Below are 14204 nucleotides of genomic sequence, written 5' to 3'. Positions count from 1 at the left end.
TGTGTGTGTGTGTGAGAGAGAGAGAGAGAGAGAGACACACACACTCGCTATTGCAGCAGGCTTAGCATGGAGGGGCAGGGCTTCACAGTGCTACTGAGGAGGTAGGCATGGGACAAGCACTGTCCCCTCAGGCAGAGCAGAATCTAGCAGCCTGCCTGCTTAGTGAATTGTTCCTATTCTCTTTGTGAATTCCCTGAGGAGTATAAAACAGGTGTAAAAGTTTTAAGGCTCCTTTACATTGCCAGAGTGGTGTAAAGGACAGTACAGCCTTATAAATGCTTGTGTTGATTTTGTGATTAGAAATGGTCTACATTTTTGGACTGAAAAAAATTTCCTATCAGAATGTGCTCCATGAACTGTTTGCTACTGACCTTTCTGGAGATATTCAGTAGCTAATATAAATTGTGAGTTTGATTCCACAGCCCTCACTTGCTCTTCAGTTGCCTATGATGTAACACTGAGCACACGGCTGCATATTGGTTGACTAATAACTAGAAATAAAGGGTCAAACCTAGTTACATTACCGTTAGGCAAGGAGGTTTGGGGATTTCCTCCAGTGCTCCCCACTCTCATTCTCCATCATTGTATTGTAGTTTAAATAAATTACCAAAATAATTGAAACCAGAGGGATTATATTCTGTTATTTTGACAAATAAAATATGCAGAATTTTGCAGAATTTTATAATATTGCATGCAGAATTTTTAATTTTTTGGTGCAGAATTCCCCCAGGAGTATGTGTCAGTCCCAGACAAAGGTTACCTTTGCTTCCTTGCTGAGTCTAGGCAGCTTTCTGTGTGATCTTTTCTATAGCAGCTTTCATCTGTCCCTCTCTCTCAGCACAAACAAAACTGCTGCCAGCTGCTGCCACATCTTATCCAGCTTTTGCACCAGCTTCAGCCTCTCAGTCACGGAGTGAAGCATCTCATTCCCTTTTAGCTCTGTCTGATTCCTACATGCGGTGCAATGCAGGCTTGAGGAACCGCAGGCTTAGGCTGCCTTGGGCTTGTCCCTGAGCCCAGAGCTGATTCGCTGCTGTTTGTGTCCCTGCTGCTATTACCATAGCCAATTGGTGCTCACATCACTGTGTGCTGTACTTTCTTCCCAGGAGAGCTTGCCACAGGAAGTTGAGCCTACCATTTCTCTGCCTAGCTCCTGTTTGCTCATTTCCCTCCCATCCACCCACCAATGAGAGGGCCCGGACCAGCTTTCATAGCACTGTCCTTGTTTTTTGGAGTGGGGTTTCCCACCTCTCCACAAATGTTGCAAATTATTCTTTTCCACTTTGATCTGGCTGTCAAACTACAGATAACGTATGTTTCTTATTATAAAGGGTTGTGTGCTAACAAACTCTTGCCTAGAAGGAACTAACGTGAAAAATTAGCAACCTGGAACTCATATTTTCCTCATGTGTAGGTCTTCCATGAAAAATTGAAAATTAACTTATAAATTTTAAAAGAACTTAATCTTGTCTTAATTGCATTTACAGAAGTTAATTGTTCATTGCCCTATTTGCTTCTGCTGAATGCATGAGTTTTAGGGACACTTAATCACTTGACCCAGTGATTCCAGCCTCACAGTTGCAATGTTTTCATTACAGACTACCAAATCATTGCATTATCTTACTGAGTCATTTCTGGCAATTACTGTTGGTTATACTCTTCCCTTCCTACTCTGCCCCTCAACCCTCCATATCCAGCTTCTCAAGATCTTTTGTTGTGATGTCTGGAAATCATCAACCAACCAATTGTTGACTTGATTGCTGATTTTTGTGGATATAACTTCTGGAAAAAACTTTCAAATGACTAAGGACCATTAAAGTTGTGCACACGGCAAAAATATGTAACCATATGATCTTATTCTTGTTAACTTCATCCTCTTCCTTTCCAATAATTTCTTATGCTTACTTAATCATTGGACTGGAAGGGATCTTGCGAGGTCTTGTAGTCTAGTCTCCTGCACTCCAGGCAGGACTAAGTTTTATCTAGATCATCGCTGACAGGTGTTTGTCTAACCCGCTCTTTAAAATCTCCAATGACAGATTCTACAACCTTCCAAGGCAATTTATTCCAGTGCTTAACCACCGTGACAGGAAATTTTTCCTAATAGCCGACCTAAACTGACCTTGCTGCAGTTTAAGCTCGTTGCTTCTTGTCCTATCCTCAGAGGTTAAAGAGAACAATTTTTCTCCCTCCTCCTTGTAACAACCTTTTTATGTACTTGGAAACTGTTATTGTGTCCCCCTTCAGTCTTCTCTTCTCCAGACTAAACAAACACATTTTTTTTTCAATCTCCCCTCATAGGTCATGTTTCCTAGACCTTTAATCATTTTTATTGATCTTCTTTGGACTTTTTTCAGTTTGTCCACATCTTTCCTGAAATGTGGTGCCCAGAACTGGACATACTACTCAGTTGAGGCCTAATCAGCGCAGAGTAGAGCAGAATAATTACTTCTCGTGTCTTGCTTACAACAGTCCTGCTAATACATCCCAGAATGTTTTTTGTTTGTTTTTTTTGCAACAGCATTACACTGTTGACTCATATTTAGCTTATGATCCACTATAACCCCCAGATCCCTTTCCACAGTACTCAGTCTTCCCTTTTCCATTTTGTATGTGTGCAACTGATTGTTTCTTCTGAAGTGGAGTACTTTTTGCATTTGTCCTTATTGAACTTCATCCTACTTACTTCTGGACAAACTAGACAAATGGTCTGATCATTTTGAATTTTAATCTTATACTCCAAAGCACTGGTAATCCCTCCCAGCTTGGTATCCTCGGCAAACTTTGTAAGTGGCCATTATCTAAATAACTGATGAAGATATTGAACAGAACTGGACCCAGAACTGATCCCCGTAGGACCCCACTTGATCTGCCCTTCCAGCTTGACTGTGAACCACTGATAATTACTCTCTGGGAATGGTCTTTCCAACCAGTTCTCCACCCGTCTTATAGTAGCTCCATCTAGGTTGTATTTCCCTAATTTGTTTATGAGAACATCATCTGAGATAGCATCAAAAGCCTTACTAAAGTCCAAGATATACCACATCTACTGCTTCTTGTTATCTGCTTATTGCATCGTATTTCAAATTAGATTAATTTTTCAGGGCAGGGATTTCACATGTGTGGTTGTGTAAGTCTAGCACAATGGGCCTTAATCCTGACTGCACTATTACAATATAATAGCCCCTGAATGGCCTCTGAATCTCTGATATGTCGAGGCAATGAGAGTTGAGTGCTCCAGTCACTGCGTAAGAGGTGCCCAGTACCTCGTATCTTAGGTTTTATATGATTTATATTGAAATCTACATGGAATAGCTTAGTGAAGTGCATTTTAGTTATTCTGTATTTTTAGAAAAGTTTGACTTATTGTGCTGCAGCTACTAAAATCAGTCCTACCAAGCCACTGCAAGGAAAAAACCCTACCATATCTAACTTACTGTTAAAATGTCCGACACAATTTCTTTGTCCAAAAGAGCCAAGTTGTGAAATAATAATGAAAGTTAATTGTTCTCTGAATATTCGAGAGATTTGAGGTGATATCAACAGTATGTATAGATGGTTTCTAAGTGATCTATTCTGCTGTGTGAAATCTTAAAGGTCTCAGATGAGATAATTTTACCTTGTTCAACAGGAGTTGCCTGAAAAATGGAATACCACCAAAAAAATTGCTGCATCCAGAAAGCATGAAGTTGCTCCTCTTCAGACTTCTGAGGTCACACTAATCAGAAAAAAATGTGCTTCGTTTGATGTAAGCTGAACTCTGAATTCAGTTTTCTAACCTGTTTCTGATGAGAATAAGATCATTGACAATTTATTGCCTGTATTTCTTTTCATCAGGGGAAGCAGATAGAATTCAGAGAAAGATTTAGAGTGGAAGCTCCCTTTTGTTTTGATGCAAAAAATCCATATGTACGTCTAGATAAGGTAATGGGAAAATAACAGAAATGCACATTTTCCTAGAAATCTTTCAGTATAAAATTAAAGTTTCAGTTTATGCATTAAAATAATTGCACATTTTGTATTTGACATGGAACTGATAGAGCTTGAGATTTAACTGCTGTATTCCTATCTGTAGCTCTTAAAACCACTACCAAAACCGCATTGCATTTGTTTTTTATTTTTACTCTGTACTTGCATATTCCTTTAAAAAGTATTAGTGGGATGCACTTTTGAATGCATTTTACACTGTCTTCTTTTTGAAGAAACATGCAAGCATACTGCACTATCTAGTACAAAATGCATACAAATGGTGCATCATAGTGATACTTTTTTATATATAAAAAAACCCTGAAATGGTACTAATTTTTACTCAGTTCACAGAACAACTTTATACTGATAATGAGAAAAGTGACTTGCCCGGAGAGGCAAAATTGTGTATTTATTACAAGAAATCAAAAGCAACAGTGGTACATTTAAGTGAAATTCTACATTGTAGTCCCTACGTTTTTGTGTATATAGGTATGGAATATAACTGCGTATACTACCCTGTAGTCCTCTGAAATATGAAAGACTGAAAGTGAAACATGTAACATCTCTACAATATTTGCTGCAGGCTTTTGTTTTCAGATATACTGATTTGACTGTCATTCTGAACTTACCTAGACCTATTTTGTAATTTATATTCATGAGTCTTCTTTTCTTCCAAGGAAAATCGAGAGCTTGAGGCATTGGAAGAAGAAATTTTACAAATGCAGAAATATGCAAATCTTTTTGAAGTGGTTGTTCCAGATTACAAACAAATAAAACAGTGTCGCAAAGAAATACGGTTGCTCAAGGAAGTGTGGGATACTAATATTTATGTTACAGTAAGAGGTTTTATTTGTTTTTTAAAGGCACATTATAGCTCTAGAAACTATTCTGAATGCACTATCTTAAGGGTTTCTTGAAGCATTCGTAGTTTTATTCTAAAGGAAGTTTTTAAAAGCTAAGCTGTAAATGTGGGAACTTTTTGTTTTCAATTTTTAAAAATTATTTATAAAAAGATGGTATATAGGAGTATGAAGATCAAAATATTGCTATTCTCAATTTTAACTACTTTCAAAATGCTTGCATTATAAAAACAAAACAAAAAAACCCCCACAACCCAAAACTTTAAGCTGACGGGAAGATTGTAAATACATATCAGTTACCTAAGGAATAAAAAGAAACATTGTTACAGACGTTTTTGGTTCTGTTTTTTGTTTTTTTTAAAAAAGACAGACCAAAAATCCAGAAAGCAAGAAAATTCAGCGTTAGGGTAAAGGAATTGCAGAGTTAAAACAAATATGTAATGCAAAGTATGGAAAGAAAGAGTTTAAGATACCGAAACAACAGCCTTAGCTCTGCCTTCAGATCTCTACCACCCTGTGCACCTTTCACACTAGCAGTGAAATTCTGGTACCATTGAACTCAATAACAAAATTTCCATGGATTTCATTGGTTCTGGGATTTCACCCTATGAGTCCATGACAAAAGTGGTCGTATCACAGTTACTGTAGTTCACATACTAAACACTGATAGTCTAGCAGGGAACCCTGGAGGCTGGGTACATCTACAACCCTGTTTCCTTTTGGTACTATATTTCACCTGTGGCTGCAGAAATTTTAAACAATGTCCAGAATGAGTTATGCAGTAAAAGATATGTAGCCTAACCACAAAGGTATACGTTTTGTTTACCATCTCAATGGATAGTAAAACAGGGAGAAGGCAGAGTTATGTTGTACTAAACACATTGCATATTGTATTTTGTGTGGTATCCATGCTGTATATTAAAGCAGCATTAAGTCTGACAGGCTATGTTGTGAAGTTAAAGAGAAAAGCACTTACATTCAGTTGACACCTTCATGTTACATCAGCCTTGTAAAATTCTACTCACTCCAAGAAAGCGGATATTTTTTTCCTAAAACAAACAGTCAGGATTTTGCTGTTTTTTCTTTCCCCATTAACATCGTAAAGGAGAGGTGTGGATTTGCTTGTTTTTGGCAGGTCTGATAAGTGTTCATGGCAGTTTCAGGACTCTCTGTGTGTGTGTATATCGTATCATATCTAGAAATGTAGATACAGTACTATGTATAGTATAATAAATGAATATACACACATGGCTCTACTGGCATTATCAGAGATTGAAGCTTGAAATGGCTTTAATACCTGTTTCATGTTTTAGCCTGGAAGACAATGGGTTATTTGGTACAGTCTGGGCTGGCAGTGGTGGTGCAGGCTTGAAAAGTAGAGATACTGTTTCAAGAACTTGGGCTATCACTGGATGATAGAACCACCCATCATATCCATTTATCTACTATATAGCAGAAGCTTGTTTTCACCGACTGTTGTTGACACTTTTATCTGTACTTACTGTTTCAGAGCAACATTGATGATTGGACTAAAACCCAGTGGAGACAGATTAATGTGGAACAGATGGATGCAGAGCTCAGAAGCTTTGCCAAGGTAGGTTCTATTGCTACAATTTATCTGTCTCCCTGCCACCCCTTTTTCACTTTCCCCACCCACTATCTGATGTTTCAGTTTATTTGTTGCTTTTGTCCAAACTGAACATTCTGGAACTTTTTTTTTCTTTAAACCTTTTTATCCTTCTGGCTTAGGTTCCTCATGCTGTGAGTGTATATGGTAAAATCTCACTGTCACTTTTCTGAATTGAGGCAGTCGGAAAATATAAAGAAGGTGGAGCTCTATGTGGGGGCTTCTGCAGATAAAAACCATTAGTCCAGAGATCAGTGGAATTTGCAGGTGTTTGTGTTCTGTATTTGGACAGATTTTGCTAGTCCAGGAGCACTGAAAGTCTGTTGGAGACTTTCACTTGTAGAGAAGAATACCTTTTGAAAATATGGAACTTCTTCCCTTAAAATATTAATAATGGTTTCCTGATGGGAGTTGTACAAAGGAGAAGGCAATAGTTTTATAGAACATGGGGAGATTGGATCAGAAACAGGAACTGAGATACCAGGAGAATTGGCAGGACCCTCTCTTATATCAGTGGTTCATGGGAAAAAGTGAAAGAGAGGTCTCTGTGGACATGGATCTTCCCCCTCCTCCCCCCCAGACTGGTTTTACACCAAATTAACTGGACTTCAGTGGAGGTACTCCTTACTTATACTAGTGTAAGTGACAGAAGAATCAGGCCCATTGTGAATCTCTCTTAAATTTAAACCATGGTTTTAAATAAATAATGTCCTTCTAATCCGGACAACTGCTACACACTACATGTATGTCACATTCATCACATCTCTGCATGTACCAAAGATTTCCCCCTAGTTATTCCCCCTAGTTGGAAGTAGTTTCTTACATGCAATAAACTAACTTATAAAAATATTAGACCAAGTTCATAAGAGCCATAATAAAGGAGAGGGTTCTGGTTTAATCAGAATCTTTTTATAATCACTGTGTAAATATATTCATTTATTTATTTTCAGTTTATTTAAAACTGGTTCATCCAGAGATCTAGGTTAATCTACAAACTTTTTCAATAAAACAGTACAAGTAACAACATGACCAATGACCCAACTAAAACCATCCCTAATCTTGTCATAGTTAAGACTCCCATATTTATGTACCGAAGATACTCTTGGGGGAATTCTGTGCCACTGCGTGTGCACATAAAAATATGTGCAGCTCATTAATTAACTTTTTTTGCGCAGAAAAAACTTTTGCTAAAAGTTGCTGCAGTTCTGCCTTTTGCCCACCAGAGGGCACTGTGGCAATAGACCAGAGCAGCAGCTCCCGGCCAGCTAGGGAAAAGAAGGAGCCTGCCTTCTTCACAGTGCCTGTCTGGCCAGGTCATGAGACAGGGGCTATGGGGAGACCAGAAAAAGTGGAGCTGCTTGGGGGAGGGGTAACACACAGGCTCATAAGGGCTAATGGGGGAGGGCAGCCTGGGGGTGAATGGGAGTGGAGGCACGGGGATGGGGGGAGTGGGACACGGGGTGCAGGGACACATTCATTGACTGAATGGGAGAGGCTAGGGGTCAGCCAGGGTCTGCATGGGAGAAGTTCCCTAACAATCCCTCCCCGCTCCCCCAAAAAACCCTGTTCCATACTTTTCCCACCCATACCCAACAACCCTCCAAGTTCACACCCAGGCTTCTTCCCAGCAATTACTTTCCTCTCCCTCAGTTCCTCCATTACCCCTGACTCCCCCAAGCGTTTGCACTGCTTCTGAGGGGTGCGGGAAATACTGTTCTGTATTGTAGTTTAAATGAATTATTACTCAGAGTTCTGTATTAATATGCCTAGTAAGGAAACTATATGTCAAAAACATTTCCTCAATCTTTTTTGTTGTCTGTATTGTTACAGATGTACTTGCTGACAGGTATTTTGAAATAAATGACCAAAAATATTTGAAACTGGTGTGATTATATTGTGTTATTTTGACAAATAAAATATGCAGAATTTGCAAATGTTATGCACAGAATTTAAACCTTTTGTTGCAGAATTTTTGGCACAATTCCCCCCAGAAGTAAGAAGAGATGTTTTGGAAAGAATTTTTTTTAAACACTATCAGCAAGATGAATGGTGACTTTATGATAGTAGCACGTAACCATGACCATTATTTTTATCCTGTTTCTTAGGAAGTGTGTTCATTGGACAAGGAAATTCACTCCTGGGATGTATACATAGGTCTGGAGTTAACAGTGAAGAACCTAATGACATCACTGAGGGCAGTATCAGAATTGCAGAATCCTGCAATAAGAGAGAGACATTGGCACCAACTCATGAATGCAACAGGTGTAAGTATCCAGCAACAAACAATGCTTTCTCATGCCATCAGTATAGTGGTACTTGGTGGCATCCAGTGTGTAATTAAGCTAGTGGTGCCAGGAATGAAAGGAGATGATTGGTTTCCAGGATCAGAGCATATCCTGCTGGTGCAGAAAGGAAGGTTTTGGATTCCTAGATCCCTTCTGTGTTGAGAGGTGACTTCACAGTTTGTACAAGAACAAAAGGAATAATCCAATCTTCTGAAGTCAAACCTGGCTTGCTTAGTAAAAGGGTTGCCAACTAGATTTGAAGGGAGGGTTTGATTACGGGAAGGGATGATCTCTTTTCTGTGTGTACCGTGCCCAGTAAATGGAGCCCAATCCTGATGGAGGCTGTTATAAATATTTACAAATAAACAGCAGCTGAGTGCTGCATTCAAGAAGCCCCAGAACACAAACATGGGAGGTGCCGTAACATGCCTTTCCAGCTCTCAGAATAAGTATGGGACCAGTGTCCCACAGCATTCTGGCAGGATTAAAATACTGCTAATAATTATTGTTAAAAACAAGCTAATAGTAATGTGGATGAAATGTTTTAAGGTTGTGATGGAGCCACTGATGAAGTGAAGAATGCCAGAGAGAGAGAAGGATGCAAATGAGGTTTATTTATTTATTTATTTATTTAGAAGACGCACACAACCTTTTCATAGCAAAGGCTGAAAGAACAGGAGGGTGGATTGTGGGGCTGATGCTGGATAAGACAAAGAGGGAAGCTGGTATAGGAAAAGGGTTGTTCATTTTACATAAATGTTTGGGAATAGAGCTGGTTGAAAAAGGAATTTCACAAAAAAAAGTAGAATTCAAATGGACCAACTTTTTGGGTTGGGGATTGTAATTTGTCATGAATTTTTATAGAATTTTCAGCTATTTTTTAAAAGGAAAAAATAGAAAACTGAAAAACAAAACATTTCAACTTCAATAAAAGGCCATTTTTGGAGGAAAATTTTTAAATGTAGTAATTTTTCAATTTAGCTCTAATTCTGAGTATGCATGACATGACTTCTGAATTAGAAACATAGACGATGAGGGCAAAGTATGTTTTGGTTGAGGTGACAGATTTAGCTAAATCAAGACAACTGGAATATTAAATAAAGAGGGTTTTGAGTTCATGAAAGAATTGTACTAACCAAAAGAGGAGGAGAAGTGACAATACGGGGAAGGGAAAATATAATTTACAGAGTATTTGATGCATCCACACAGGGAAGTTCCAATGCAGCACATTGGTACTCACTGCTATTCACGCTTCTGAACTGTGGGGCGGTGTAGACATAGCTTTTGTGTCCAATCCTGAAAAGATTTACTCATGTGCTGGCATCTATGCACTATAAGTACTACCATTGACTTGAGGACTGGCGCTCGGATTCCTGCCAGTTCACTCAAACAGTATCTATGCACTGAGTTCAATGGTGAAAATAGTCACGAGAGGACTATAGCTGTGGCTAGTGTGAGGATATTGACTCCTGAGGACACTTAAATCGGATTCTATAAAACCTCAGCATAGGTGCTGTTTCTCTATACTTCTTGATATAGTACTACGTTGAGAATTGCACCACGTTTTAAACACTATAAAAGCCTTGCTTAAATCTTAGACTTTACAGATCTCTAATTTTCCTAACATCTATATAAGGAGAAGTTTTTGAGATTACCTTACATTAAAAGCCTGCTTCAGCCATACTCCACTAGGGAATATGTGTCCATGTTGGGCAGGTATTTCCAGATGAGATAATCTTATTTCCAGTACAGTTGATGGAGCAATACAAAAGCACAGTGGGAATCTATGACATTCCAGGGTGCAATCCAGACTCGTGAGTGGCTGTGTCACCCCTGCCCTGCGAACTTTGGTATCTCCCAAGGCTTTGCTACAGTAGCTCCCACCTGGGCTTCTCACAGACAGCCTTCCAGCATGCAGGTAACACCTGAGTCTGTGCATAGCTGCAGCCTGGCAGCCACATGTCCATCACACTCTGGTTTCCACTAGTCTTGGTTACCACTTGTAGGGTGACCTCAACACAATCCCATGATTTCTCCCCAAAACATGTGTTCTGCGCTGTCGAGCCCTCTCCTGGGCAGTCCAGTATATTAAGTCCCTTGCTCCTCTAAGGGAATCAATATACAACAGTTTGCTACCCTAAATGGAGTTACTCATACAGCTCACAATGCTGGGTTAGTTTTGATTAAAGAATAAAACAAGTTAATTTAGCTATAAGGAGATAGATTTTAAGGGAGTACAAGTATAAGGAATTAAAGTCAGAAATGGTTACAAGAGAAAGGAAGCTTCCTAGTAAACTTAACAAGCTCGCCTTGGCTCAAGTTGAAATCTCTTCCCATGTTTCCAGTACCATTGCTGACCAAATTCTCAGGCCAGGATCTGCTCACACAGGCTTGCTTCTTTTGTTGTCTTAGGTGCAAGGGTGACAGATGGATAGGGAGAGAGAACTTGGGGTGTCTTTGCCCATCACTCTTTCAGTTCTGTCTCCTTTTGATGATGCATTTTCCTGAAGGTTACCCCTAGATTACGTTCATTCCCACTGTGAGGATGGAGACAAGGGGTCTGGTGGTGAAAAAGGTTCCAGGCTGTTGTTTGCTAAGATGCAGATTTCTTTGCTCCGGCCACCCTTTCTTGCTAAAGAATGGCCACTTGAAGGTGATGGCCCAACAAGCTTTGATGACATCTGGCTGGATGCGTCAGCTTGTCCTTTGTCTTTGAGAAACATGTTTACCTGCTCCCCAGACTTGTCTGGTAAACACATTTCAATCATGGTTTCAGCTTATGTTCATAATTTTACATATAATGTTGCTACACACACTTCACCATGATATTGACCAGCAAGGTATTGGTTTTCAAATGATACCTCACAAGGCATATTTTGTACAAAGATTTTGTTTATTTTACAGGTCAGATTGTCAATAACTGAAGGCACAACATTAGCAGACTTGCTGGGACTACAGCTGCATAAGGTGGAAGATGAAGTGCGAAGCATTGTTGACAAAGCAGTGAAAGAGCTGAGCACTGAGAAGGTGGGTTAATCCCATTTCTCTTTCTGTTATCCTCTGGCATGACAATCCTTCATATTAATTTACTCATGAACATGGACAAAACTTAGCCATAAATTTCTTTATGACTGACACACATAGTTTCATGTGACCTAGTTGGAAAGGGATATGTGGTGAATGGCAGTAGATGAAAGAGTGTTTAATTGCTTTGCATGCGGTGTATTTTACAAATACTGCTTTTTGAAATAGAACAGTTTTGTTTTGCAACCTGAGGCATCAAACTTAAGTACTGTATATAAAAGTGTTACCTCTACCGTTTTTAACCAGATTCTTACAGAGATCAGCCAAACATGGGCTAACATGGAGTTCTGCTATGAAGAGCATCACAGAACCAGAACTCCATTATTAAAATCTGATGAACAGCTTTTTGAAACTTTAGAGAACAACCAGGTAAGACTTTGGTGTATTAATATTACCAGTACATGTATTCTTGTTATTCCTGATGCATTTTTAATAGTTTAAACTCACAACTTTTTCTAGAATGTTTATTTACAGTGAATCCTATTTGCCCCAGATGTTAGTCTATAAAATTATATGTATGCTGTTTAACTATATATATCTTAAGGAAAATTTCTGTCTGTGTGTAGGAGTTAGCAAAATTACAGCTCCTTGGTCTTATATTTTCGTAGATTCTTTGAAATCATTTAATAATATGTTGTCCGTTTGCAAGGCTAGAAAATGTCTTATGCTCTGATATACAATAATAATAAGTTGCAAGAGCATTTGTAAAAGTTTTCTTAGCTATGGCTCCTGTGCTTGATAAGTTATTCTGATTACCACTTTTTTGCTGCTCTCCTTCTGTTTTTCTAGGTTCAGTTGCAAACAATTCTGCAAAGTAAGTATGTAGAATATTTCATTGAACAAGTCACAAGCTGGCAAAGGACATTGAATGTGGCAGACTCAGTCATTGTCATTTGGATGGAAGTTCAACGCACATGGTCTCATCAAGAAAGCATCTTCCTTGGCTCTGAAGATATCAGAACCCAGCTGCCAGAAGACGCTAAAAGATTTGATGAAGTTGATGTAGACTTCAAAGTTAGTAGGACATAATTTATCGTAATACAGTAAAATGGTTCCTCTTGTCTTTTTATTTTAGGAAAAGTAGAGTGTCCATTATCTTAAATACACATCATAAAATATTATTGGTATTTTAATTATGATGTGTGGATAATTAGACTTCATTAATAATGAATAAGAAGAAAACCAAATATAACAGTGCAAAAAACCTTTATGCTAAGGAGCAGCACACCAGGATCAGCACAGGGGAGAAGAATCCTGTTTCAGGCTATATCTATACTACAACTTCTATGCCAAAATAGCCCTTTTGTGTAGATGAATCATATAGAAGGAGGAGATCTATCCCGCATAGGAACGCTACTTCCCTGACTGACAGTAGCTAGGCTGACAGGAGCCTTCTTCAGTCGGGATAGCTGGAGCCACACTTGGGGTTTTGTCAGAATAAGCTCCATTGATGGGAGGTGGGGGGTAATCTTTTGCACACCCCTGACCAACATAACTATGTTGATATAAATTTTGAGTGCAGGCCAGGGCTCAGATAGACTTCCACGCTGCTTTAGGGGGTAGTGATCTGCTACTGGTCCTTATCAGATAATACCCACATGTTTAAGTATGGAGGAAGAAATTAATGCTCCACCCAACCTCTGCCCCATCCCATCCACTGGTTTGGGTGACGGAATAGAGCACGTATACAGCACCTGTTTGTCCCTATAAACCTGGATCTAAGGTGTGAGGAGTTTTCTCCCCCTTATGGTTATATAGGCAGGGACATAATCCAGTCCATAGTATAGGATGATCGCAAATATTTCCAGTAGCTCAGTGCTGGACAAATTGTAACGAGAAAAGACTTTTAGAATTAGTTTTCTTATCTAATGGATGCATCTTGGTTTAACTGAGATCTGAATCTTTTGGGCTTGATTCTCTGTAGCTCTGAATCTTGTGTAGTCATTTATGCCAGTGCAAAGGAGTTGTAAAACACTGCCATTCTGATTTTGTAGTATTTTATGCTCACTTCTCAGCCTTTTTGTGTAGATGTGAATGACCACATAAAATCCAAGGCAGTGGAGAATCAGGTCATTTATATTTCAGTCCAAGCAAAGAAACATGATGGGAGTTAACACTTTTCTGCTACTGTTTGTCACTCTTTTTGTTAGAAGGGATCACGTGAAAGTGATCATGAAAGTGCAGCAGAAGTTTCTTTCCACAGGCACAATTGACTTGTAGTGTATTTCTACATTTATTTAATGCTTTTACCTTCAATTTAAAAAGCTATAAAACTAAATAAATAGTTATAAAAATGGAACCAGAAATAAACTAATTAGTACCATTCTCTCCAACTCTTGCGCACCTTTATTAACTCATTTTAGCAAATGGTATATGAAG

General features: G+C 38.9%; 1 protein-coding gene across 1 annotated transcript in view; it reads left to right on the top strand.

Moving 5' to 3' along the window:
- DNAH11 (dynein axonemal heavy chain 11) overlaps nt 1-14204 on the top strand; it is a 291551-nt gene that overhangs the window by 64624 nt on the left and 212723 nt on the right. Inside the window, exons 19-26 of the mRNA XM_073333745.2 lie at nt 3632-3748; nt 3838-3924; nt 4647-4805; nt 6340-6423; nt 8562-8720; nt 11646-11768; nt 12072-12194; nt 12615-12839. Coding sequence (XP_073189846.2) covers nt 3632-3748; nt 3838-3924; nt 4647-4805; nt 6340-6423; nt 8562-8720; nt 11646-11768; nt 12072-12194; nt 12615-12839 — 1077 coding nt within the window. The remainder of the gene's footprint in view (nt 1-3631; nt 3749-3837; nt 3925-4646; nt 4806-6339; nt 6424-8561; nt 8721-11645; nt 11769-12071; nt 12195-12614; nt 12840-14204) is intronic.

This window comes from Lepidochelys kempii, chromosome 2 (genome assembly GCF_965140285.1).
Source record: "Lepidochelys kempii isolate rLepKem1 chromosome 2, rLepKem1.hap1, whole genome shotgun sequence".
NCBI classification, from domain to species: Eukaryota; Metazoa; Chordata; order Testudines; family Cheloniidae; genus Lepidochelys; species Lepidochelys kempii.
This window is presented reverse-complemented; position numbering and strand designations above follow the sequence as displayed.